The sequence below is a fragment of the Urtica dioica genome, chromosome 4 (assembly GCF_054948205.1).
Source record: "Urtica dioica subsp. dioica isolate 48M chromosome 4, U.dioica_male_clone48M_v1_H2, whole genome shotgun sequence".
Lineage (NCBI taxonomy): Eukaryota > Viridiplantae > Streptophyta > Magnoliopsida > Rosales > Urticaceae > Urtica > Urtica dioica.
The window spans coordinates 45258458-45284958 of record NC_142759.1 but is presented as its reverse complement, the minus strand read 5'-3'; the positions used below and the strand labels follow the sequence as shown (position 1 = coordinate 45284958).

The following is a 26501-nucleotide window of genomic DNA, read 5'->3' as shown; positions in this document are numbered from 1 at the left end:
AACTCCGACCAAACCCTAGAATTTCGCCGATCCACATTTCGCCGCACCGATTCACGCTCTCGCCGGTCGTCTCCGCTCATCGCCGCTCAAAGTCGTCTTTGCTGCAAAATTTGGTCTAATGGTATTTTCTGATTTGTTTTAGTTAATTAATTTACCAAAACAGTAACTTTAATTTATTGTTCGTGTTTTTATTTTTCCTTTTATAAGTTAATTTGGTGGATTAAACAGTGAGAAAATATTGAAATCATGTTTGTATCTTGTCAAATGAGGTCTATTAATGCTTCAAATCTTTAGTTTGTTTGTGAATCAATTCACTTGGAAATGGTGCTTATCTCACAAAAAAAATGACGGGGTTCCAATCCGAAATTCGCGAAGGCTGTTTGGACTCGAGGATGGTGAAGACTCGGACGGATAGTAAATTAAATTAAATAAATAGAAAATCAAATTATAAATAAAATTTATTGAAAGAGTTAAATTAAATTAACTACATATTAAATTAAATTAACTTCGCAGTAAGTTAAATTAACTGAAAGAATAAATTAAATTAACTAAAAGAGTAAATTAAATTAAGTGAAACAATAAATTAATTAACTCATCTTCACATGAATATAATTTTGTACTTATGAAAATATATGAGTCATTTATCTAATAAAATAAAATTTGAGGTAGATAGCTAAAAAAAAAAAGGAGCATCAATACTGGCAAAGCTACGGATTTTTTGTTTCATAGAAGTTAAGTTAATCTTATTGCAAAAATGTACCCTGAGGTGATCTTACCTTAGATATTGGATTCTCTTCTTCTTCTTATTCTTCTTCTTCTTCCCTTATTTATTTATTTGTTTTAAATGTGGCTAACTCGATTAAAGGTCATTGGAGGATAAAAATAGTCTCATGTTTAAAAGCTAAATAAAAGGACAACGTTTTTTTTTTTTTTTTTTTATGTTGAATTTTGAATACAATGTATTTTAAATTAATTATAATTAATTAACATATATTAATATAGATTAAAATATATTAGGCATGAAAAATAGATCTTCATTAGTATCAAAATAATAATGGTCTAAATTATGAGTAATCACATATTTTTAAAATTTAATGATATAAAGAAAATATGAATTTATATAATTGATGAAAAATTTGAATAATAACTTAAATACACGTTTAGAATTAGACTTGTAACACTGAGGGAAAAAAAAAATTCAAAAAAATATTATATCTTTGAAAAAAAATAAAAGAAGCAATAATTATAGAAGAATTTGTTGCAACTACTCATCTCTTAATTTTTTTTTTTAAGATTTTGGTCAAAATTTTATTTTATTAAGAAAATAGTAAAAATTTATTTTATTAAGGAAATAGTTTATCATGTCGAAATAAATTAAATAGACTAAATCAACTAATTTAATTTATTTCGGATTGATGGAGTACTATTTTTAAAAAGAGAATAAATTATTAAATTATGGAATTAATTGTCCCATAATTTTAATGTTAATTTGACGATGGGATCTACTACTACAGTTACAATTAAGTGAAAGTCATTTGCAGCAACATTATACATCCACTGTTTTTTTCATATACTTTATAATAATAAAACAAGACACTGGCGGGGGAAAAAAAAGAAGAAGAAGAAACTTTTAACTAACTATAATGTTTGATCATATAATACCATCTGGAATATAATACCATCTGGAATGAATTATTATTATAAATTCACCCGTAACAAACTTATCTATAATAATTTATTGGAAAAAATATTATTTGTCTTAAAGATAAAATAACAGGCACGTGTCAAATGGAGGCAGATAAATAGGCATAACCGCAGTAGACGTCATAAATTATTATCCAAAAAGTCCAACCAAACGGCCATACAACAAAAGCAATTAAAGCCAACCAGTTAGAGGAGCAAAAAATAATAATAAAACCAACCAGAAAAATACAAATTAACCACGCACCAAAAAAAAAAAAAAATCACTAGATTCCCATAATTTTATTTTATATCTAAAAGAATTCCGCTTTATTCATTTCATACATTACAGAGGAAAGACAGCTCAGCTCACTCACTGCTGACACACAGACACATTATATACACTGTAATAATAATAATAAATTAATAAAGCAGAAAACCCATAAGTTAACACATCCACTTCCCTCTCTCTCTCACTCTCTCTCTCTCTCTCTTCGCCGGAGAGTCAATTGAAAGGAACTCGAAAAATCCCCAAAAATCTACCAGAGACTCAAATGCCATAGCCTCTAAACCCTAACCCTAGAAGAGAAGACGAAGCTCGATGTCGGTCTACGACGCGGCGTTCGTGAACTCGGAGCTCTCCAAGCCGACCTCGATCTTCGGCCTCCGACTGTGGATCGTCATCGGGATCCTCGTCGGCTCTCTCATCGTCATTGCACTATTCCTCCTCTCGATCTGCATAACCTCTCGCCACCGTACCAAACACGCCGGCGGGAAGGGATTCAAGTCGGCGGCAAAGGCGTCGTTCGGTAAATCCGACTCGCCGGCGATTTCGAAGGAGATCCAGGAAATCGTCCACCATCCTCCAGCGGCGGATATTCAGGTGGAGATCGGAAAGCCGGACCACCGCGTAGTTGTATTCTCCGATCGGGGATCGAGCGGAGAGAGCCGCGGCGCGGCGAGCGGAGAGGCGGCGGGGTTCGGCGGCGGGAACGGGAACGTGGTGGGACCCGAGGTGTCGCACCTTGGGTGGGGACGGTGGTACACACTCAGAGAGCTCGAGGCGGCGACAAATGGTTTGGCGCCGGAGAATGTGATCGGAGAAGGAGGGTATGGGATTGTGTATAGTGGTATTCTTGGGGACGGGACTAGAGTCGCGGTCAAGAATCTCTTGAATAACAGGTAATTTAGTTTGGGTGTGTTGTGAGATCGATTTGTATTTGCGTTTGACCGTTTTTTTGGCCGTTAAGACTTGGAGGAAGCTAAGAGGTAAAAAAGATTTTTTTTTTTTTTTGGTTGTTGTCGTTGTTTATTTTGAGGGAGAATTGTTGTTTGGTTGCTGAGTATAAGGCTTTTTTTTCCCCCTTTATCGACTTATATATATTTTTAGTTGACTCTGTTGCTCTTGGTTAATGGATGTTGTCATGTTGACAAAGGTCTGGCGTTTAGTCGTGTCGTGTGTTAATTCTTAATATTTTTCATTGGGGTTTCTATACGAGACTTATATGTCTCAAGACTAATTCCTAGTCGTTTGATTGACTGGTTTGTGATAGGTTTACTAGAAAATTGTTAAAAATGAAAGTGCTAATTGAGGAAATATTGTCAGTTTTGGACAGTTATTCTTGATTGGATTGTTTTTTCGTTCTTCATAGTTTGTCTATCTAGTTTCCTTATTTATACCTTACCTTCTGGTGTAGTTTTGATCGTTGTTAATGTAACGGAAGGTTTGTGTATGGATATTTCGAATCTCAATCTAGTTTACTTATCTGTAACTCCTTTATGTAGTTTGGTTCAGTCAATTCTTAGTTTTATTTTTCGTGTATGGAAATTTTGGATGTATTACCCATTCGAATCCACTTGGTTTTAACTTGGAGAGTTGCTTGGGTTTTTATTTGGATTATGAATCTTGAGCTTATAATATTGATATAGTAAAAAATGCATATGATACTGATCTTCTCTCAGGGGTCAAGCCGAGAAGGAATTTAAGGTGGAGGTCGAAGCAATTGGCCGGGTACGCCACAAAAATCTTGTAAGGTTGCTCGGATACTGCGTCGAGGGTGCATATAGGTACAACTTTTCCTCTTTTTTTTCCCTTCTTCTTTACAGCCCAAAATTCTGGGCTTTGGATTCTTATGAATTTCGATGTCTATTGAGAGATCTCAATCATTTGAATTTGTCGTTTATCAGGATGCTTGTATATGAATACGTAGACAATGGTAATCTAGATCAATGGCTTCATGGAGATGTGGGGGATGTCAGCCCACTTACATGGGAGATCAGAATGAACATCATACTGGGAACTGCAAAAGGGTACTAAAATCAGTAGCCCTATTCAGATGAATCTTTTATCTTTATCCGAAGTCCGAACTAACATGAGTTTCTACTGTACAGACTGGCTTATCTTCACGAGGGTCTTGAGCCGAAGGTTGTCCATCGGGATGTAAAATCGAGTAACATCCTAATTGATCGACGCTGGCACGCTAAGGTATCCGACTTTGGACTTGCCAAGCTTCTTTGCTCAGAGAGGAGTTACGTGACAACTCGCGTGATGGGAACATTTGGGTATCTTTAATTGTTTTCTTTCGAATTTTCTTAGTTTTTGTCACTTGATATACTTACTTTCTTGTTGGCGTGAGCTGAAAAATAATTCTTATATTTGGTTTTGTTCTACAGTTACGTTGCACCAGAATACGCTTGCACAGGAATGCTGAATGAGAAAAGTGATATTTATAGTTTTGGCATCCTTATCATGGAGATAATATCTGGAAGAAACCCTGTTGATTATAAACGGCCACCAGGAGAGGTAATATTATTTATGACACTGTCATGTCATGTCAGATGTAATTTATCCGGGTTTAACACCTTGAGGGATATGGGTTTACTTTAGGTGAATCTGGTTGATTGGTTAAAATCCATGGTCGGGAACCGAAAACCCGAGCAAGTTGTTGACCCGAAGCTGCCTGAGATGCCAGCTTCGAAAGCACTTAAACGTATTCTTCTGGTTGCCCTTCGATGTGTCGATCCTGATGCAACAAAAAGACCAAAAATGGGACACGTGATACACATGCTTGAGGCAGACGACCTGCTAATTCGTGATGTATGTCTATCTCGCTGATTCCAAAATCTCATAAACCATATATTTTTTCGTACATACAAAAGGCAACTGCTTTTACACGCTCGGCGTACTTACATGCAGGAAAGCAGAATCGGGAAAGATACTTTCCAGCCAAATCGTGATTATCAGCGAGAGAATCGTAGCGTAGCCGACAAACAATTGGGCGGAGAGGCTTCGGATTCGAGTGCATGTGATAGCAGAAGCATTCACAATCAGCCATCAAGGTGGAGATAGCCATCGGAGTGGAGGGTTAGGTGACTAACAGATAAGATTCCAGTTTTGAATAAGTTTCTTTTCCCACCATGAATTCTATTTATTTTTTCATTGTACGACTCAAAATTCCATAAGCTTAAACGTCACTACGCATATGTTCTATGCTTAGTTTATACCCCTTTTCAGGTGTACCCTGCATCAAATTGTGATGCACTTGTACAATTAAAAAGAAATGTATTTGTTTATTTTGCTACCCTATTATAGGTACTACATATATAGGTCATCAAAGTTGCTCTGGGTGTAAAAACATTAATATTGGTATGTCTTACCTTATAGATACATTATATTCTTTGCAAGTGTCTGCATTATAAAAGCCAATCGTATCTTATCCCCACCCGAACCTCACCTTAATGTATGTGCTACATTCTCTTATAAGTATGTGTATATACATATGTGTATATATATATATGCATTATTATTGAGGTCATAAACTTTATGTCACCATCATTTTCCAGCTTTAGAACCCTGATGAGATCATGAGCACTGAGTAGTGGACCCTTTACCAGCTTCTGTGATAGGCAGAACTGAGATAGATATTGATATCAAGGCCACCCTCAAAATTTGGATGGTTCTTTGTGATGGACCAAAGAACCAGCTAATGAGTTGAAATTTATTCATATTTTGTTTTTCCACGGTAGGACCAGTTAGCTGGGAAACCCATATCCATATTGAAAAACGTATGGTTGTGGTGTTGGTTTTTCCCCCTAACTAATTTTTTTCTTTTCCTTTTTGGGTTCAAATGATACAAAATATCTTCCATTACTGCAATTCTATTGTAAGCTGTCCGTTAACACATTTTTTTTTTGTCTATTGTGGAAGCCTCCACACCTTAGAATGATTCAACGTTTGCTTAGCAGCTTGGTCTTTCCCTTCTGAACCAGTCTTCATAACTATTATATATATATATATATATATATATATATATATATATATATATATATATTGTTTTGGTCTTTGTTTTGTATGCCTTCTCTGTATGACCAAGCAAACCCATTTACAAGTTTGTCTACATGCTTCGATACAGACAGTTGCTTTAGTTTGTGTATTAGTTGGGTTTTCCTTTCTTTGGTTTGGCTGGAAAGAATGAAGTGTCCTAATCGGAGTTTCTAGAGGTACGAGTATAATGACATAGTTCAATAAATAAATATTAGAATAATTTTAAGAAGCTGTTTACAATCTACCCTCAATTAAAATTATACTCCAATTATTTAAATATCAAAAATATAATTTGGCTCATGTTTGCTTTCATAATATGAGTTGGGTCATTTTCTTATTATTAGATAGATTTTAAATTTAATATAAGAGTGTAAATTGATCATATGTCTAACTCTCCATAATTTTAAGGATCCTAAATTTAATTTTATTAAGGGAAAATATCGACAACATCCATTGTGTTTAATCGAAATGCGAGATTTATTCTTTCGATTTCTAGAAATATCAAACATATCCATTCATTTTAATATAAATGACATATACCTCTCTTAAAAAATGTTATATTACAAATTTCACTCTTTTCGTTTATTTTTTACAAAAAAAATAATTTGAACTCCCCAAAATACCCCTAATAGAATAAATATTTATTTACTATTTTATTAAAAAAATCAAAATCTCTCTTTATAAAAATAATCCTTAACTTTTTATGAAGAAATTTTTTAATTTAAATTTTTTGTATATAGAATAGAAAATAAAAAAAATATGTCATTAAGGATATTTTGGGGAGTTCAAATTAATTTTTTGTAAGAAATAAATGAAAACGGTGATAATTGTAATATAACATTTTTTAGGGAAGGTATATGTCATTTATATTAAACTGAATGGATATGTCTGATATTTCTAAAAGTCGAAGGATAAATCTCGCATTTCGATTAAACACAAGAGATATTGTTGATATTTTTCCTTTAATTAATTGGGTATGACGTGTAGCATGGGGTTGGATTTTGGAGAGCCATTTGAATTCTTCAATCAATCCCATTAGGCATGATTCTGATTAAAATAATAATAATAATAATAATCCCACTAGGCTTGATTCTGATTAAAATAATAGTACAAAGAATAATAATAAATAAAGCCCCCCTAGGCATGAGCTAGCCTTTGGTACCTAATTGACTTTTTTGCCATTCTTTGGACTTGGTACTGCAAGTGGAAATTTGAGAATATTTTATAATTTTGTTATTTTATTTCTTACATTTTTTTAAACAAATAGAGTGTAAGAATATCTCATGTTTTTAAAATAAGCTACTAAATTCTTATAGTCCGGGTCCTCAAGTTTTCTATTTAATGGCCGCCACTTGCGAAAAATATATATTTATAAGACATCGCCTTCCGAATATGATATATCTTTGCGCCCGAAACAGATTACACTAACCAATGGTGTTTGTTAAACTTCATTTTATAATTTATATCAAGGTTCAACTGACCATTTTCGTACCATAACTTCAATTTTATCGGTTAACTTTAACTTCCATGATATAACGCGATAAGTGTCGAAGTTGTCAGGTTCTCGTTTTCGTTTTCGTTTGGTAAACCGTTATCCTTGAAGTAAGTCACGAAAAAAAAAAAGATTTTCCGCGAGGTATTTAATAAACAATTTTAAAAGAAAAACATTGCACAGACATACATATTCTATATCACAATTCATAAATACAGTTGACAATTTCACATCACGAACATACATAAATAAAGTTCACATCATATATAGATATAACATAATAGAGTTCTCATCTCACAAAAATCAAGTCACACTAAATAGAATACAAAACAAGACACACATAATAGAGAGTTCTCACACAAAACCACGCTAAATAGAGTACGTACAAACCAAAGCATGGTAAAAAATAGTTCACACTCAGTACTCGTAGCTAGAGTGTCGAGGTCGCTGAAATGTATGAGGTTGTTCATCTTGAAATAGGCAATACTTGTACCAAGTCATCATGTCAACATATTAAGTCATATAAGTCTCCACATGAGGATCATGTTAGGAATATTGCCCACTGAAGATAATAAATAAACATGAATGATTACTGAATTGGATAAAAAGTTTACTTTATTAGCATCATATAATTAGTGAGTTGTTTTATGAATCATAATCAATAATAACTATCATCCATAGCCTCCGCATTAAACTGAATCACATGCTGGGCATCTTAGCTCGGGCGGTGAGCTAAAACATGGTCGATGATGGATACATGTTTGATAGATGTATCTAAAATCATATATGTGGAACACAAGTGAATGTTGATCACTTTGTGGAAGCATTCTGCACTTGTTGTAAGTGTACGGCTTGAACGGACTTTAGTTGTTGATGTGTCATTTAAGTATTGTTACGACACACTAACCAGGGTCGCTATGATGGTCACAGTGAGACTTGATCTAAATCCCTAAGTGATCATGGACTGCTAGGTCATACCGTCGGGTTCTTTGACTTATTCGTGAAAGGCTACTGAGATGTTGGGATACTTAAGTCTTGGAAATCCGGAATGTAATATGAGAAGAAAATGGCTGACAGATATGGAATCCAACCTTCCTGAAAGAAGGTCAATATTCACTCACCTAAGGGTTGATTCTAGAACCAATAGATTGCTAGCACTTTCGTAGTAAATAACGTACGGAAGAATATTTCATTGGGGAAGCAACGGTGCTTAGGGTACATATGTATCGAGAAAGGTATAACTGAATAATTGACCTTACTCGATACGAGTTGAACCTGGAGGATCTTGATCACGAACTGACTAGATCAGTGGACACTTGTCACGATGAGTAAATATAATTATAGTAATAAGGAGAGTGCAGTCTTGGATTACTTTGTGGAACTGAACAAGATTGAACAAATCTATTGAAAATAGAAAGGACTATTTCGTCTTTTAATCGGATTTGTAGGAGCTTCTATTACTAGGTCCATAGTCTCCGATTTGACTCTGACTAAGACGGGCAAAAACTCTCTAATAATAATGATAAAGATTATTTATTATTATTACAATCTCACAGTTGTAAATTGTTTAGCACCATTCATTCGAAAATTTGTCTATTTGCCAAATTAAATATTTATTGTGGAAATAATTATTTATTGTTGGATCAAGTAAATAATTAATTGAATTTTAAGTTGGGTCTTATGGACATTGTAAAATTCGAAAATTCATTGGCCTATGACCCTATGGTAGACGCCTATTTTGGGTATTAATTACCTAATATTCTCTATTTAATTAGTTGCTAGATTTGTGGAAAAGAAATCAGGTAACTAATTAAATAAGAGAGAGAATAATAATGGTTGATATATTCTTTCTCCATTAAATAAGGAAATAAGATATTGTCATTTATTATCTCTCATAATTAATTTCCTAATATCTAGGAGAATAATAGTGGTAGAAATATTCTCTCCATTAAATAAGAAAATAAGATATTGTCCTAATTATTCTCAAATATCAAGATTTCTTAAATATATGTGAAAAATAAGGAAATATAATATCTTAGATTCTGATCTGATGGATGAGAAAAAAAAAAGTAGGATTTATAGTCAAGATCCAGTGGTTCATGCTTAACTACAAAATATGAAAGAATAAAGGAAAATAAAATATCCTATGAACTTCCTAGAATATCCCTTTTTACCACTATAAATAGGGGTCAATGAGAACACAATAGACACACAATAGAAGAAGCAAAAATACGCTCAACACCATAGAGATGGACAAATTTTCTTCTCTCTCTCTCTCTCCCTCGAAATTTTGTGATTCCATTATTGGAAAAATAAGGTTAGATCTAAAACTCCATAATCAGATCTTGTTAGATCAATAGAATGTGCCCACACTGTATTCTTGTATCATCCGAATATTACGTTTCGGAAGAATACGGTGTCATCTAAGGAGATCCAAGAGATTCAGAGATATCCGGGAGATCAGATCGGAGCTCAAAGATTGGAGAAGAAGACGAGAAGAAGAAGGATAACCTGATTCAAAAACTTAAAGAGAAACCCATAAGTTTTTTTGATAAACTCGTCTATTTGATTCAGTTGCTTGATAATTGATCTCATTATTTGATATTAATTCAATAAATCTAGATCTTGTTAAATAACCTTAACCAATTAGCTAAGTAGCGTAATTAATTTATTATGCATGGTTATGGTGAAGTGAATTAATCACTAACAGATCGTAGTTATACTCATGTAAACCAACATAAATCAAGTATTTCTCAAAACCTGGTTGGTAATGAATATTGCGTTCGTTCTCATATGTTCGGTCCCTATTTTAATAAGTTGTAAGACGTGGGGAGAGACGGGGATGATGGGGCACAAGCACGGGAACTATCATCAGATACTCAAAGTAAGGGTAAGGCCCACGATATGGCTGAACAAAACATTAAGATTCTGAGGCATTCAGTGTAATAGAGAACGCACCAAAAAAACTAGGACAATCGATCAAGTTCATTACTAGTAGAATAGATTGACATTGCATCAGAAGAAGCTCTGTGGGTGTTGGCTCCATATCCTGACTCAAAAAAACTTGGATGCAAACAGTCGTAATCATCATTCGTTGGTGTTATGTATCTGGTGCCATATCCACCACCTTCACCGTATTGAGAGTCGTATCCACCACTTCCACTGTAGAATGGGCCGCTACCTTCAGCATGCCCACGAGCATGTGTGCCTCCTACCATGGTCATGAAAAATAATCAATAACAAATTGAAAAAAAGGTACCGTTAGGATAATGTTATCATACCGCTTGGGTCATCACCACCACCATCATCTGAAGAACTTGTTGAATGATCTCGACGTGAGGGGGATCGGACTTCTTCATTAACCACTTGGTTGACATCAATTCCCATATTATCTGCTTCTCGTTATTATGGGATCCGAGTTCTGATTTACGTCGTCTAAGTGCACCAGATCAATCAAATAAAACAACTCATCGTCTCCTTCATTGCTCCTACCTAACTTTCGAAAGCCCCATCGATAAAATACAATGGATCTACAGCCCCCGTCGAGTTCTCGTACATGTTACTCTATAGCTACATAACACGAGTTTTTCCAATCTCTTGTAAGCTAGATGATTCCCTTTGTTTCGTATGCACTAATGCAAACGTGCTCCAATTCTTCTCACAAGCAAATGGGGACACCGTTTGCGATATGATTCACATGGCCAATCTTTGCAGTGTAGGTGTTGTGATCTTGTAAAGTTCCCACCAGTTCACTGAAACAAATTAAATATTAGTAATCGCACTCTTATGTAATAGGATTTGTGAAATGTTTTGATTAAATAACATGCACACAAAGTCCCCCTAGCTGATATCCGAAAAAAAATTTAGCGTCTCGAAATGCTAGTAGCTATTATATAATATCATTATGTTAAATTACACCCGTCATACAAAAAATAAGCAATTGTATTTTTTAAACACTACCATATGGGTACTGTCCATATGGATCTCTCCGTTGTATTGCAATTATGGATTGAAGAAGAAATCTACAAATAATTCGGTTAAATGTTAGCAAATATACTTTAAAATTGAATTAAGTCAGATAGCTGCAATCAATTACCTGCTTCGTGTAATGGATGACACAATTGACTGGTTCACCTTTTCTCCACAATGTCGAAAACCCATTTTTTTTCCTGGAATCACGGCTTACCTCTTCTTCATCTAATGTAAAACATATTACAATAAACTCAAGGTCGGATGAACTTCATTGTCGACCAATCGAAGATAGCTGTAAAGAAGTTCAACTATCTAGCAAACATCGTCGACCCCGTGCCATAATCTTGAAGACACTATGCTCTCTGTGACCAATCTTCCTCTCGCAGCAAAAGATAACTCGATGTTGTCCACATCGACATGCGAACATCTGCTTTAACATGGCTATCTTTTTTACGGATAATACGAATAACAAAATATTACGTCATGAACCTAGTTGTCCCAGGTTGCGTAATTTCACCTTGAGAGAGTTCTCCCATCGTTGCTAACACTTGAGCATGGTTGTAGATGAATTTGAGATTTGACGAGCTATTTTTCATAATCGACAATCTCCCTTTTCTCGATGTCTTTGAACATCAGGTCTATGTAATGTGCGGCACACGAGGTCTAGTACAAATTATACCTCTTCATCAACTTTTGACCTTTTTTTTTTTTTTTTTTTTTTTTTTTTTGTAGTTTGAGCTGTTGTATGTCACAATATGGACTATATTATGGTGTTTGGCATCTTTAATCACTTATTTGAGAACGCCGTAGATATTGTCTCCACTCTTTATCTTGTCGGAAGCATCAATGGACTTCAAGAACACGGTCAACCCCACATAATAGATGATGATGATGATGCTCAACATCGTTGGACCTGTCCAACCATCTGTCAAAATGGTGCAAATTTTTCCAAATTCCTCCTTTGTTGGTCAACATACTTCTGCAACTCTACAACTTCTGCATCCAAATACGTGTAGTGGATCTCAAATGTTGGTAGCGGAACGCATGGTCCTGAAATTTCAAATTAAAACACTTAAATATCAATTTAGAATAAAATTAAAAAACTTAAACATCAATTTAAAATGACATACCTAAATCAAGAGCAACTGCCATCATGTTTTGAAAATGGTGAGATTTAGCCTTATTCATAGCAACGTGCTCATGAATGAAAAATCTACTCACGACTTTTCCCAACTTCTTCTGCCATCCAGGATTGACCATCTCATCAACCTTCTTTTGTCGTGAACTAGGAATTATATACAGAGAAGGGGACCGAGATGCCGATCTTCGCATTTGAGGCTCTCCTGAAGATCCACCCGTTCCTTCTCGTTATTGCTTCCATGCTTGAGCAACTTCTTCATTTCGTATTCTCTTCATCATTGAATGCACCAACACCTCATCATCTTCTTCCTCCGAATCATCTTTGTACAGACCTTTTCGGAGATCGGCTCAAATTGTTTCCTTCAAACTCTTTTTCTCCTTCTTCTTTTGAGAATTGCTATGAAACAACTTTCTCATCTCATCTTGAGTTCAACATGACACTTGTCACACGTCTGAACACTTGTTCGTGCATCAGTACCAGCTAGGTGATTCTTCACCCTAGTAATGCCCCCTCATTCATGGTATGGCCGCAATAGTTGCAAACATAAGAGTTCGTCCTTCCCTCGAGTGTCGATCAATACTTTCTTCCTAGATCTGACGTCATTCTTCAAAAAATAAAAATAATTTTGGATTAGAATCATATTAGCTTATAAGAGAACTCGTTCTCAAGTAAGATCATATATTATTCAAGTACATGATTCAAATCAACTACAAATTATTTAAATCTACTCAAAATCAACTACAAATTATTCAAATATAGTCAAAATCAGCCTACATAAAAAATCATAACAAATTAATCAAGTATAATTCGGATTAAATTTAAATTAAATTTAAAATCAACTCAAATTCAAACATATCAACATACTTCATATCTACTCTAAAACATAACCATTATAAACAAAATCAACAAATAATACTCTATTTTTTGGATGAAACCCCAATAAAATAAAATAAAAACATGTTAAATTTAAACAAATCATCGAAAAAAATCATCACATAATACTCTATTTTTGGATTAAACCATGTAAAATTTTAAAAGCACATCAGATTTAAACAGCTAATCTAAAAAAAGGTTAAAATCAACAAATTAACACTAAATTGAAGACATAATGAACTTAAAAGAGCATATACAACTTGGTGAATTTTAATATAATATCTCATAGAGTGAAAGTACCGTTATATTAAACTATAAGACCCATTAATTCTTGACATTCAGACATCCAAAATTATTCTACAAGAATACGTGTTTAAGATCTAATAATAGTTTCTCAATGAGCTCTAATTTAGCTTTTTCGAGGTAGTTGTTCGAGCGTTACTGCGATATTGTCGACTGTATTATTTTCTGTTTGACTAGGAATTAAATAAGTGTTTATTTGATAAATGACATGATTAATTTTACATGTTTGAAGGTATTTTTCGTTGAGTTTTACTAATTGTGCTTGTATTAAAACTAAATAAAATTATTTTTTTTATAGTAATTAAACTTGATCTGTTAGATTGTCAAACATACGTTTTTAGTCTTGATCTAATAACTTCCACGTGATCAATTGAATTTAGGCCATGTTGAGAAGCTGAATATAAAAGTGCTAACTTTCACAATAACAATTTATTCACATAATAAGTTTAAGGTGTACAAAACAATGAATTGATTTTTCTTGTTGCTTCTCCCTGAAGCTGCCAATGATGTATACTACTTTGCTCTCCGCCCGTATATAATTTTTGTAGCTAGTATCTCCTAGAACTTAATTTTGCAAACTATCCAATCTATAAATAGAAACAATAAAAAGGAACGTGGATTTAATATAAATTTTATTTGTATCAAGTAGCTAATAAAAATTTTGTTTCCAAATTCAATATAGAATAACAAAAGTAATTTGCCTGGTGTTTTGTTGATGATTGATTCTTGTATCCACCAAAAGAGGTAGTCAAACCTTTTATTATACTAGTTTTAGGCCATGCTCCACATGACATATCACTGAACATAATTTATTTATAATATAATCATAAATGAAATTTAGAAAGATAAAATACAACATAGGAGACTTCTCAAAAAATAAAAAATAATACAACATAGGAGAAAATATACCCTAGCTATGAAAAATATAGAATTATGTTTTAAAGTGAAAATTAAATTAGTTGTAATTTAACATTCAAAGACATAAATTGATATTTTTTTGATATCATAAATTAATTTTAAGGAGACAATGGTAAAGATGGTATATTTATCGAATATAAAATTCCTAATCATATTATTTAAAAATAAAATGTGTAAAATGAAACAAAAAATATAAGAAAAATAAACGAAAAAATATAGGATACTAAATTTACCTTAAAAATTTAAATTACTTTGTTAATGAATAAAATAAATTAAATTGTAATGATAACGTGTTTAAAAGACCTATGATTAATACTATTAATGTCATAATTTTTTTTAAAAGTTAATTTACACTGTATGATGTATTTTAGAAAATGCAAACAAAAAAAATACTATATGGTTTTGTTTATAAAATTTGACACGATTTCATACAAAATTAATGTATTAAAAAGTTTACAAGACAAAACCCAATCATAGAATAAATTATTGTAACAATTTTTTTTGCATAAAAATTTATATGATGAGATATAAATGTTTTAACTATAATAATAATTATAATAGATAGTAGATTATTTAGTGACATAATAATCTTTGTCATTAAAATGATGAACTAGAGGGTGTAGAGGGTTTTCCCCCTACGCGCGCTCTGACGCTCAACATTAGTAAATGTGAGGGGTCTCATCTCATCTCTAAAGGGTAGAAAGAAGAAATATTTCTCTAGTGAGAAAGATGCAAAACTTTTTCAAGTCCAGAGAGCCCTTACCTTGAGAGACAGTTGAGACAGGTATTTATAGAGGCTTGAGACTTGTCTTTGTTATGAGTTGAAGAAAAGAGAGGTTGGAGGTGACTTTTGCCTCGTGGCAAGTGGATTTATGACAAGGAGCCCTTGGCAGGTTGGCGACAAGGAGCCTTGGGTAGGTTGGCAACATCATGGCTAGAGGAGTTGGCGACAACTACCTCTAGGTGAATTTTTGGGGTTGGCGGCAGCATGTAGTAGGAGGCATTTTGGGTCGGCAACGTCAGGTTGGCGTCACTTCAGGTTGGTGCAACCACCAGGTTTGCTGCGTCATCAAGTTAGTGTAATCAGGTTGGCGTCACCTCAAGCTGTTGCCACCATCAAGTTGACGGCATGTGAGGTTAGCGGCATCAGGTTAGCGACATTATCAAGTTGGCGTCAGCATCAAGTTGGCGTCGCTATCAGGTTGACGACGCTATTAGGTTGATGTCATCATCAGGTTTGCGGCATCATCAAGTTAGCGGCAAGGCTTATATAATGGCCAAAATGAGTTGGCGTCATTACTTGTTTTCTGTCACAATAAGTTGGCGCCAAGGCTTGTTTTGTGCCCAAAATGAATTGGTGCCAAGAGTCAAAGTTGACTAGAGGTTTGACCAAAAAAATTCTCTTGTGAACTTGGGATTTATATATGGGCTTGTCTTGTCGTTTTTGCTCTCGGGGTGTCATTTCTACCTATTGAAAATGACGCCCTAACAACAACACTGTTGGATAACAGTTTCACTTCCTTTTATTTCGTTGTTAGCTAGAGATCACTTTGAATTTTTTTGGATTTTTATTTTTATTTTTTGTTGTTGTTGTAATTACAGTGTTTATGCCTGTTTTATGACTTTGTTTTAGTATTGTATAAATGATTCTTATTTACGTATTACCATAACCTATAGTTATAATTAGAGTTCTATCTAAATGGAGTTGATGACATTTAGAAGTTGAAAGTTCTTATCCTGTATAAAAGTTATTTATTTTTTTCTGTCTCCACCATATGAATTACAAGCGATAACAACAATCGGAGTTCCGTAAAAAAAAAGGCACCATAAGATATTTCTAATCTTTTAGCTTTCCTTCTACACATCTACATTACTTTTATGCTTTATAATTAATCCATGTCATTCACATGATTCTCTAATTAAATGCTAGTTATTAATAAATAACTAAATATAAACTCTAATTTACTTCTTGTCTTAATTTTTTTTTATTTTTTTTGTTGGCTCGAACTGTTAATTAACTGCAGAGTCAATGTTAATTTTCATAAAGAAAATGACATTCGATAATTTGATTGATCAAGGATTAATATATTGAAAAAATCGCCAAAATTTCACGGATTTGATTTGTCACCACCGCCTGGCCTGTTTAATGAAAGTTATTTATTTATTTTTTTTTACTTTTGAACTTTTTTAACATTATAATTTAGGGAAAATATCAGGAGTATCCTTCGTGTTTAATCGAAATGTGAGATTTGTCCCCTCTATTTCTAGAAATATCAGACATATCCATTCAGTTTAATATAAATGACATATATCTCCCCTAAAAAAATGTTATATTACAAATATCACCATTTCGTTTATTTTTTTCAAAAAAATAATTTGAACTCCCCAAAATACACTTAATAAAATAAATATTTATTTACTATTTTATTATAAAAAATCAAAATCTCTCTTTATAAAAAAAATCCTTAACTTTTTATAAAGAAATTTTTTAATTTAATTTTTTTTGCATATAGAGTAGAAAATAAAAAATTATTTCATTAAGAGTATTTTGGGGAGTTCAAATTATTTTTTTGTAAAAAATAAACGAATAATGGTGATATTTGTAATATAACATTTTTTTAAGGGATGTATATGTCATTTATATTAAACAGAATAGATATGTCTGATATTTCTAGAAATAGATGAGATAAATTTCGCATTTCGATGAAATACGAGGGATACTCATGATATTTTCCCTATAATTTATAATGTAATGAAGGTCTCTAAATATATAATATTTAAGTTGACCCTTTATTTATTTATTTATATTTTTCAAATTTGATCGATGTGATTGCGTAAAATGGAATCATCATCCAATCACATGGGTAAGGATTTTTTTTTCCACCTTCGATCAAAGAAAATGATTTTTTTCCATCATTATGATTTTTTTATATTCTCTTCATATTAAATAAATAATAAAATAAAAAGGAAAATTTCAACCGTTGGATCTCTTATCACAACAACCATTTGCATTAATTTAAGTTTATGTGTCATCACTTGATTTGCCATTACCGAACGAAACGTACATTTTCCTCCGCCACTCGAAAGGTGCACAAAACCAGCCATACTACCATAACCAAACAAAACGCCTCATCCGACAAAATTAATAAAATACATGCTTTACGCGTCATACTAATGACACGTGGAAAAGATAGTATTTTATCTCGGGTGAGTCTATCACCAACCCCTCTTTAGGTCCAAAAGCCATTCATTACTGTGGCCTCAATTGTGGAAAGAGAAAACCCTAGAATTTTCAACGAAAGAGAAAAAAACATATTTAGACACTTTCCCTGAAATTTCTCTTATCTTTCGTATCTTCAAGCGCGTGTTGAATTTGGTGAGAAAATCTCTGCTTCTGTATTGTTATTTAGTCAATTTTCTTCGTTTTTCGGCTGCATGTTTTGTAGAGCCAGAAGAATTAAGGATTTTTGTTTTATTTTCGTTTCTTTTTGTTTTTGGGTTTCTTGTAGATCTAGTTAGGGTTGCGCGGTTGCTGTGGATTCGCCGAGGCTTTCGTAGATCTGTGGAATCGGTGAGTGGATTTTAAATTTTTGTGTTCATGTTTTCATATTTGTTCTGTATTATTTGAGTAAACTATCTTAGGTATTAGATCTGTTTGGGTTGGGCTGTTTTTTTGTTCTTTTGTTAGATCGGCTGTGGCTATGATTTTATTTGTGATATGTATGCGTGCTAGAATAAGACAATCGAAATTGAAACCCAAAATTGGAGATTTGTGTTCTTGAATCTGAGAGCTAGGGCTCTGGGTGTTTGTATGAGCTTGACTTTGTGTTTGGTTACTGAGAAACTGGAGAAAAGAGAAATCTACTAGTCTTTGGTCGTGGTGTGTTTGAGAATTATAAATAATTTGAGGACTGGCTTATTTTTCGTGAAACATAGCCTGAATTATTCTTTGAAGATTTTTGTTGCAAGTAATCACATGCTTACTTTAACTGTAATTTATTTATCATGTAAGATCCGAATGAAATCCCAAAAACGCATGTTTTGATATTGGCTTTCTATGTTCTGATTTCATGTTAGGTTTGATATGCACAGGAATCGTTGGTCTGAAGTATTTTCAATATGGAGTTGTGTATTTTTCCGAGTCTTAAAAGTCTCATACCACTGTATTTTCTATATGGTATTTTTTGCAGTGATAACAAGTCAATATGAGTCGTCCACAAGAACCACACCGAGCCTTTTTCCCTTTTGGGAATCCTTTCCGGAGGATATCACCCAAAAATTCCCAGATATCATCAGAACTCTTATCCTTGTTGAACTCTTTTGAGAAAACATTGTCTGAGAGGATGAGAAAACTAAACCCAATTGACAAAAGTGATGTTCTCAGCTTTTCGTGGATGAAACTGGCCATGGAATCAATTTCTGAAACTTACAGAGACATAATAACTCTGATAGCTGATCTTGAGCTCCCCGTGAGTGACTGGGATGAGAAGTGGATCGACGCCTATTTGGACGTGAGCGTGAAATTGCTAGACATGAGTGTCATTTTTAACTCCGAGCTCTCGCGTCTGAACCAGGGCAATCTCTATCTCAAGTGCGCAGCGCACAATCTCGAGTCAGTCTCGCCTCATCAATTAACCCGAACGTGTTCTTCGCTTGATGGGTGGAGAAGTCATATGGGCACAAAGAACCCAAGATTCGGCAATTGCTGGACCATTTTGGAGAGTCTTGTGCAATCTTTGGACCACCCAAAGGTGAAGAACTCGGCTAAAGGGAAGATTTTGATGCGAGCCATGTATGGAGTCAAGGTCGAGACGGTCTTTGTTTATAGCGTATTTGCCGCAGCCTTCTCTGGCTCAGCAGAGAGGCTTTTCAACTTGAATTTGAGAGTGGCAGAGACATATTTGTGGGCAGAGTCTTTTAAAGACTTGCAGGCTAATGTAAACTCGGCAGTCAGAAAAATCTCTCAAAAGGGGAGGCCGATTGTGCCGAAAGAACTCGAGGCTGTTGATGGTACGGTGAAGAGATTGTATCCCATGATCCGAGAAGGGGTCGATTCTGAGCACGAGGCTGCTCTTCAGAGCTCTGTTGCAGATTTGAGGAGTCAAGCAGAAAAATTTTCAATGGGGATCGACGTTTTGACCAAGGAAGTGAATGGGTATTTCACGACGGTAATGGATGGCCGTGACGAGTTGCTCAAGAATTTGAGAGGAGGCGATGGAGGTAAAGCCGTGCCGAAGATGGCGGGAACTTTAGGTCTGGCTTCGAGGTGAACTTGGACTCAACGGTGCACAGGTCGGAATGTGATTTACTGTTTTCCTATAAGTGTGTTGTTATGTGGTTTGAGTTGTATACTAAGTCTCTCTATATATATTTATATAAATATATATGGCTATTTGCAGTGGTCAAATGTGTATTACAGGTTGTCAAGTGTGGCTTCATCATCAATATATAAAAGGGTGTTATTGTCTAGCGATCAAGTCTATATAGTATATAAATTGAGTTTAATGTCCGGGCGACGCTGCCGGAGTCTTTGCATTCTTAAAAAAATAGTAGACAATATAAATCTGGAAATACATAAATTTAGTATGTTAACTAACCTCTTTTTGTCAATGTTTAAACTAATACAGAAAAATAATTATTAAATATATGTATATATATATATATATATATATATATATATATATATATTTTTTTTAGGGGACAGAACTGATTTCATTAAACCACAGCAGATGATAGAATATCCTTCTTGAATACAATCCTCAAGCCACGCCGGGCATAACAAACACCACAAATCGCCCTCTAGCCGATTAAAACGAGTTTTAGCAATACAATTTGCAACTTCATTACAGATCCGAGGCGCCCAAAAACAAGAAATAGATTGGGAATCCAAAATAGCCAAAATTGCATGAATCAACGGGCCTTGAAAACTTCGAGTGTTCCGACTCCCGATGAGCTGCGTAGCATGCAGGCAGTCGGACTCCACCGTAGCGATTCGCCACCCGTAGGATTGCACGAAGCGCAGCCCCTCTGAAATGGCTCTACACTCGGCAGTGAGCGCCGAGTCGACATCCCCCAGCATAACGGCTGTCACGCCCACTACCTTGCCAAGATGGTCTCGAACGACTCCTCCCAGCGCCGCTTGCTTAGTCGCCTCATCCCAAGCAGCATCCACATTTAGTTTCAGCAACCCCTCCCCCGGACGAACCCAGGATTCCGGCCGCGACTCTGTTGGCGGTTTCCCCGCACCCAGCCGGTGAGTATGTTCCTTGAAGCTCGCAAACCAACTAGCCACCTCGTTCACCCACGCCTCCGGAAGTCTGACTTGGCCGTGAAGAGACGCCGATTTCGGTCAGACCATGCGGCCCACACCAGCCCATAAAACAACTCCAAGTCCGTCACAGATAAGCACTCCGCAGCCCGTCTACAAATCTCCTGGAACGGTAACGAACTTGTCTTCTCCACCCACTGGCACAGCATCGACGATCGCCAAATTGCTTGGGCCCGGTCGCAGCTCCACGTCGCATGGAGAGCATTCTCCGGGAGCTCTCCACAAAAGCTGCAGAAGGGGAGGTAGCGAACGCCTCGTTGCCGAAGATTCCCACAGGTCGGGAGGGCATCGTACCAGCATCTCCAAATGAGATGTTTGACCTTCGGAGGAATCGCCAAACCCTAAACTTTCTCCCACCACACAGCGTCCGAAGTCGAAGAGGACGACAATCCCTGATGTCCTTCCAACCATGCAAGCCTATACCCCGAGCGAACCGAATATACCCCATTCTCTTCGTAGTGCCAAACAAGGCGGTCTCGCTCACTGCCAACCCCGAGAGGGATCTTCATCACCGCCTCCACATCATAAGGGGTCAAAATCGCTTCCAAGAGCCCTCGCTTCCACGAACCCCCTTCCACGAAATTAGCCACCCGCCAAGGAAAGTCATCATCCGGTGCCATAGAGATCAACGAGAATGCACCATTCCTTGGCAGCCAAGGAGTAGCAAAGGCCCGCACGTTACCTTCTCCGATTTGCCACCTAATACCTTTGCGTAGTAGCTCCAATCCCCATCAAAGGCTCTTACAAAGGTAAGAAAAGTGGCTTTTATTCTCGAGGTCAAGCACCGACGTAAACGGGAAATACTACGCCTTGAACACCCGCGCCATCAAACACTGCGGGTATTGAATCATTCGCCACACTTGACGTCCGATGAGAGCCCGATTAAAGTCGCCGATGTCCTTGAATCCCAAATCCCCTTCTTTCTTCGAACGGGTAAGAAAATCCCACCGCTTCCAATGAATTTTCCGCTTGTCTTCCGAACCCCCCCACCAAAACCGAGCTACTAGCCCGTGAAGCTCATTAATGAGTGTAGAAGAGAGTTTGAAGAGACTCATCGTATAAGTAGGGATCGCTTGGACAACCGCCTTCACCAATATCTCTCTACCCCCGGCCTAGAACATTCGTGCTCTCCACGAAAGGAGTTGCTTTTGGACCCGGTGCGAAATGTTGCTAAAGATCCGGAGTTTTTGTCTCACCAATAGCTCATTTATATGGACAGTTTTTTTTTTCTTTACTAAAGCTATTATCTACTAAATATGTTATTATTTTTTCTCATATTTTTGTCTAGAAAAAATAAATTCTATGATATTTATCTATTGGATTGTGGATTAATGAGTGCCATGAACCTTTAAATAAAAAATGAATTATATAATAATTCATAAGCACATATAAACTCCTTAGACATACAATAACACGAATTAAATATATATGTCAATTTAAATCTTCTTTCTTCAATACTTAAATCCTCACGCAAATTCTTTAATATTAATGCACATAAACTACGATGATAAAATTAAACGCATTATATTCTCTCGATTGCATATATATATATGTATGTCTTTATATTATAATCACTGTGATGGTTAAATATTGTTACAATTATTTTTTTTTATATCATTTAAAATTTATTGTAACAAACCACAATAAAATATTTAAAACTTTGAAGAAATTAATTTCATTTTTATATTTATTGGTATATTTGTATTTTTAATTACTGCAGTGTTAGCCTTGGGAAGACTATATAAACTTTAATATGTAACCATATTTATTGATATTAACTAAATTATATTGATGTTTCATTTTTAGTTTACTTTTTTTTTTCCCAGCAGAATTAAACAAATAATGCAGGTAGTCAATAATTTTATAAATTATGTTGTTTGTTGTTGTTCATAAAATTGTAGACATCTCAATGACTTGTTTTCAAGCTTTATTGGATTGTCTTAACAAATATTTTTGTTTCAAGGCATTGTTTATTTATTTATTTATTTATTTTTTTTTTTACGTGAATTTACCTTTCTTTTTTATTTTATTGAATGCTTTGCAACATATCGTGCTGTAAAAAAAGAAAAAGAAAAAGAAAAAGAAAGAGAAAGAGCTAAATGTTGAGTTTGTAGATGAGGTAGACCAATATAGGTGGGAAGGACACAACTCCAAGCTCCGGACGAAGGACACAGAGAGTCAAGAATATCTACGTTGGTGATAGACTGTGAAAACCCGCAAAAAAGAGAAGAAAAAAGGTCGAGAGTCCTTTGCTTATTCAAATCATACACTTTACATTTAGAGTATTGGTGCCCAAGAGTATGCTGTGGTGCTTGAGGTTTAAAACCTTAGGTTAGTTTTTCCTCTTCTTTGGAAAAGAGCTTAACATTAATAATTTATTTTTATTTTTATTTTTTTAAGGGCATTTGCTGTCGATGAAGATTGAACCCATGTCCTCTACTTTGAAGGTGATGTAGAATTATCATTAGACTAAATTAAGTATTGCATGTTATGCAATCATTAAGACGGATAATATTAATGAGAATTTTTCTATACGCATGAGAGAACACCCTATCTTTCCATTGGGTGAGTCGGCTCTACACATGCTCGCGGATCAAACGCGACACCCGCTTCTTGCAGTGTCTGAGCAAGCGCGGAGGTCCAAGATATTTGTCGGGCAGTGTAGATTTATGGCCATTTTCAAATTTGAAATTGCAAAATAGCCACCGTTTGGATAATTATTATTTATTAGCCACACAACATTATTTCCTATCAGATATAGACTGAATTACCCTTTAATTTAAATTTCTTCCAGCGCATTAATTCATAATGAAAAAACGAAAATAAAGATAAAAAAATTAATGATGCGATTAATAAGGCATATTTAAGGGTACACGTAACCAATTACACAATTTAAAAAAGAAAACCAAAACATATAAGCCATTCAACACATTAAAATCGCAGAAAAAAGCTCTTGGAGAAGATAAAGGCCATGTATCAATGATAATTAACAATAATTAATTCTGTACAAAACCATAAAAATATTGACGAAAAGAGATAAACAAATACTTATTAACAAAAATTAACGATTATTTACTGTGAAAAACATATAATCTTGAGACCAGTACGTTATTAACGATTATTATTGATTATTAACTGTTATATATTACTAATTATTACTGCGAAAATTTGAAGAAAAAGCAAAAAAATGAAACGAGCGCAGAGTAATTTTCTTTAAATCTTAAAGTTTTTTTTTTTTTTTTTTTTTTTTTTTTTTTTTTTTTTTTTAACTCACAAGCTTTTTTCTTATGAACTTCGAAATTTACTAAAAATAGCTTATTTAGGATTTAATATAATTAAGTCATGCTGAACTTGCGAATAATATAAATTGGAACTGAATCCCTATTAAAAAGGAAGCCTATTCATTAAGCGTGTATCTCAAATAGAAAAACTAATTGTGTATCTAAAAAAACGTGTAAAATAAATGTGTGCAGCAAATGGTAAATGAATCCTATAAAAAAGGAAAATAAGTCAATAGAAGAAGAAAAAAAAGAACGCACGTTTCAAACTGAATCAGTTTCTATGCAAATCATAAAAAACGCAGAAAAAATACTTAGAGAAGATAACATATTACCAATAATTTCCAAATATTAACTGTTACTAAAATATATTAACCGTTATAACTTTGCAATAACTGACATAGTAACGGCGGAAAACAAGGAAGGGAGCACCAAACATATACACACAGATCGATCGTACACTACTTATCACAGATCACACCTCACGATCGTATCCACGAACCTGCAAGTTTGGTCCTTCGTATAACGGGTTTTTTTTTTTTTTTTTTTTTTTAAAGTTTATTTTGAAATCATAAAATCCAGATCCTATAATTAAGGAATTTAAAGAATAATGATAATTTTTTGATACGAAAATCAATTTTATTAATTAACTAATAAGGGTATATTCGGTACAAAATAAGTGGTTTCACTCGCCACATCATCAATTTGGCTAATTATCAATTATTAACTAAACGTCGGTTATAATAAAATTAATATGTTTTAAGTGGTTTAGTTGTTAACAATTCTCATATTTGTCTTGCTTGCTAGTTTTCCCCGAGATGCCAAGCACCTCTCGATGGACATTGAGGATGGAACTCATATTTGATTTCTGATAAGTGTGAGTGATTCGGGGACCGCACCGTCTATCTGCGAAGCTGAGGTACTCATCTTCTCTTGTCGTAGGGAGACAACGAGCATCTTTGGCAGATATCATGTTGCGGTGTCACGTCGCAAACAATGATCCTTTCATTGATGACGTAAGAATATCTCGGAGTCGAAAGACAGTACATTACCATATGATAATTGAAATAAAAAAGCTTGATTCTACTCTATGGCAAATCTTATTCATGCTGAGTTTGAGACTCACCGTGTTAGCCTTCAAATTGCGTTTACTTGATATTCTTTAGTCACACACACACACACACACACACATATATATATATATATATATATATATTATATATATATACATATATATATATTTATTTCAAAGTTTAAATAGGCGGAGGCAGGAATTTAGGCGAAATCCATTTCTAGGCGGAGGCGGTAAGCCTTTAGGCGGTACGAGGCGTAAGCCTCAAAAATAATATAGAAAATATATAATATATATAAAATTCATAGTAATTTTCAAGTTTTCATAAGTTTTAAAACAAAAACTAAAAAAAAAGAGTTTTAGACTCAAATATAAATTAAACTCGACGACACTAATCAAACAAATCATAGTCTTCTAGCACTTCGTTTTCTGAAAAATTGTCATCATCTTCCATGTCCTTGTCATCATCTAGGTGATCAAACAACATTGTCCCCTTGCGTGAGAGACGGTTTGAGAGTCGGGTGAATTTTGAGGGACGAGAGCAGTTTATCAACGTGAGAGACAGAGAGTTTTGCGTGAGAGACGGTTGACATACCGATTGTTTTAATTACTTATAGTTAATTGTCATTAAAAAAAACCTAAAAAGGCCCGAATTAAAAGCCCGACTGATTATTTTGGCCCATATTTTTTTAAAAAAAAAACTCTCATTTCAAAGGCGGTAAAGGGCGATTCTAAAGCGTTTTGACCGCCTAAGGCGCTCGCCTTTTTCGACAGAGGCGCATAACGCCAGAAATACTCCCAGGCGTAAGCCTTGAAGCGGTATGCTCACTAAAAGGCGAAAGGCGCGCCTCCAAACTGCCTTTTTAAACATTGATTTATTTATTTCAACAATTTCATTTATAAGCAACACATGATTTAAGATAACAGTTGCTTGATTCCCTGGATTGGAATCTAAAGGTGTGGCGTGTATTTGATGCGTAAAATTAGGATTCACAGGAGGAACCGACCTCATGTGGTATTATTCTAGGGTTTTTTTTTTTTGTAAACTAAATTCTATTTTGAAAATTAAGAGTCAACGGGCAAGCACTTGCAATTCAAAGCAAACGCTACACAAATACAA

General features: G+C 34.6%; 3 protein-coding genes across 5 annotated transcripts; 2 read left to right on the top strand and 1 right to left on the bottom strand.

Annotated features, from left to right (window-relative positions):
- The first annotated feature begins 2084 nt into the window (after positions 1 to 2084).
- On the top strand, positions 2085 to 5364 carry LOC149401631 (Protein kinase superfamily protein). Of its 2 annotated transcripts, none has more exons than XM_089611376.1 (7): positions 2085 to 2862; positions 3643 to 3747; positions 3868 to 3990; positions 4072 to 4242; positions 4354 to 4483; positions 4568 to 4777; positions 4885 to 5364. In XM_089611376.1, exons 1-7 carry the CDS (start codon positions 2282 to 2284, stop codon positions 4915 to 4917), a joined length of 1353 nt encoding a protein of 450 aa, XP_089467502.1. In that variant the 5' UTR covers positions 2085 to 2281; the 3' UTR covers positions 4918 to 5364. The 2 variants fall into 2 exon arrangements, with proteins under 2 accessions (XP_089467502.1, XP_089467501.1); XM_089611375.1 differs by having other exon boundaries at positions 2091 to 2862; positions 4877 to 5364.
- Positions 5365 to 17933: 12569 nt separating this feature from the next.
- On the top strand, positions 17934 to 20172 carry LOC149401630 (protein BPS1, chloroplastic-like). Of its 2 annotated transcripts, XM_089611639.1 has the most exons (3): positions 17934 to 18079; positions 18213 to 18274; positions 18894 to 20172. In XM_089611639.1, the coding sequence occupies exon 3, from the start codon at positions 18909 to 18911 to the stop codon at positions 19971 to 19973; it is 1065 nt and encodes a 354-aa protein (XP_089467765.1). In that variant the 5' UTR covers positions 17934 to 18079; positions 18213 to 18274; positions 18894 to 18908; the 3' UTR covers positions 19974 to 20172. The 2 variants fall into 2 exon arrangements, with proteins under 2 accessions (XP_089467765.1, XP_089467766.1); XM_089611640.1 differs by lacking the exon at positions 17934 to 18079 and having other exon boundaries at positions 18089 to 18274.
- An 828-nt stretch (positions 20173 to 21000) lies between these two features.
- LOC149401629 (uncharacterized) lies at positions 21001 to 21651 on the bottom strand. The gene is made up of 2 exons (XM_089610812.1): positions 21475 to 21651; positions 21001 to 21372 (listed from the first exon to the last, which is right to left on the bottom strand). Exons 1-2 carry the CDS (start codon positions 21649 to 21651, stop codon positions 21001 to 21003), a joined length of 549 nt encoding a protein of 182 aa, XP_089466938.1.
- Positions 21652 to 26501: the final 4850 nt, after the last annotated feature.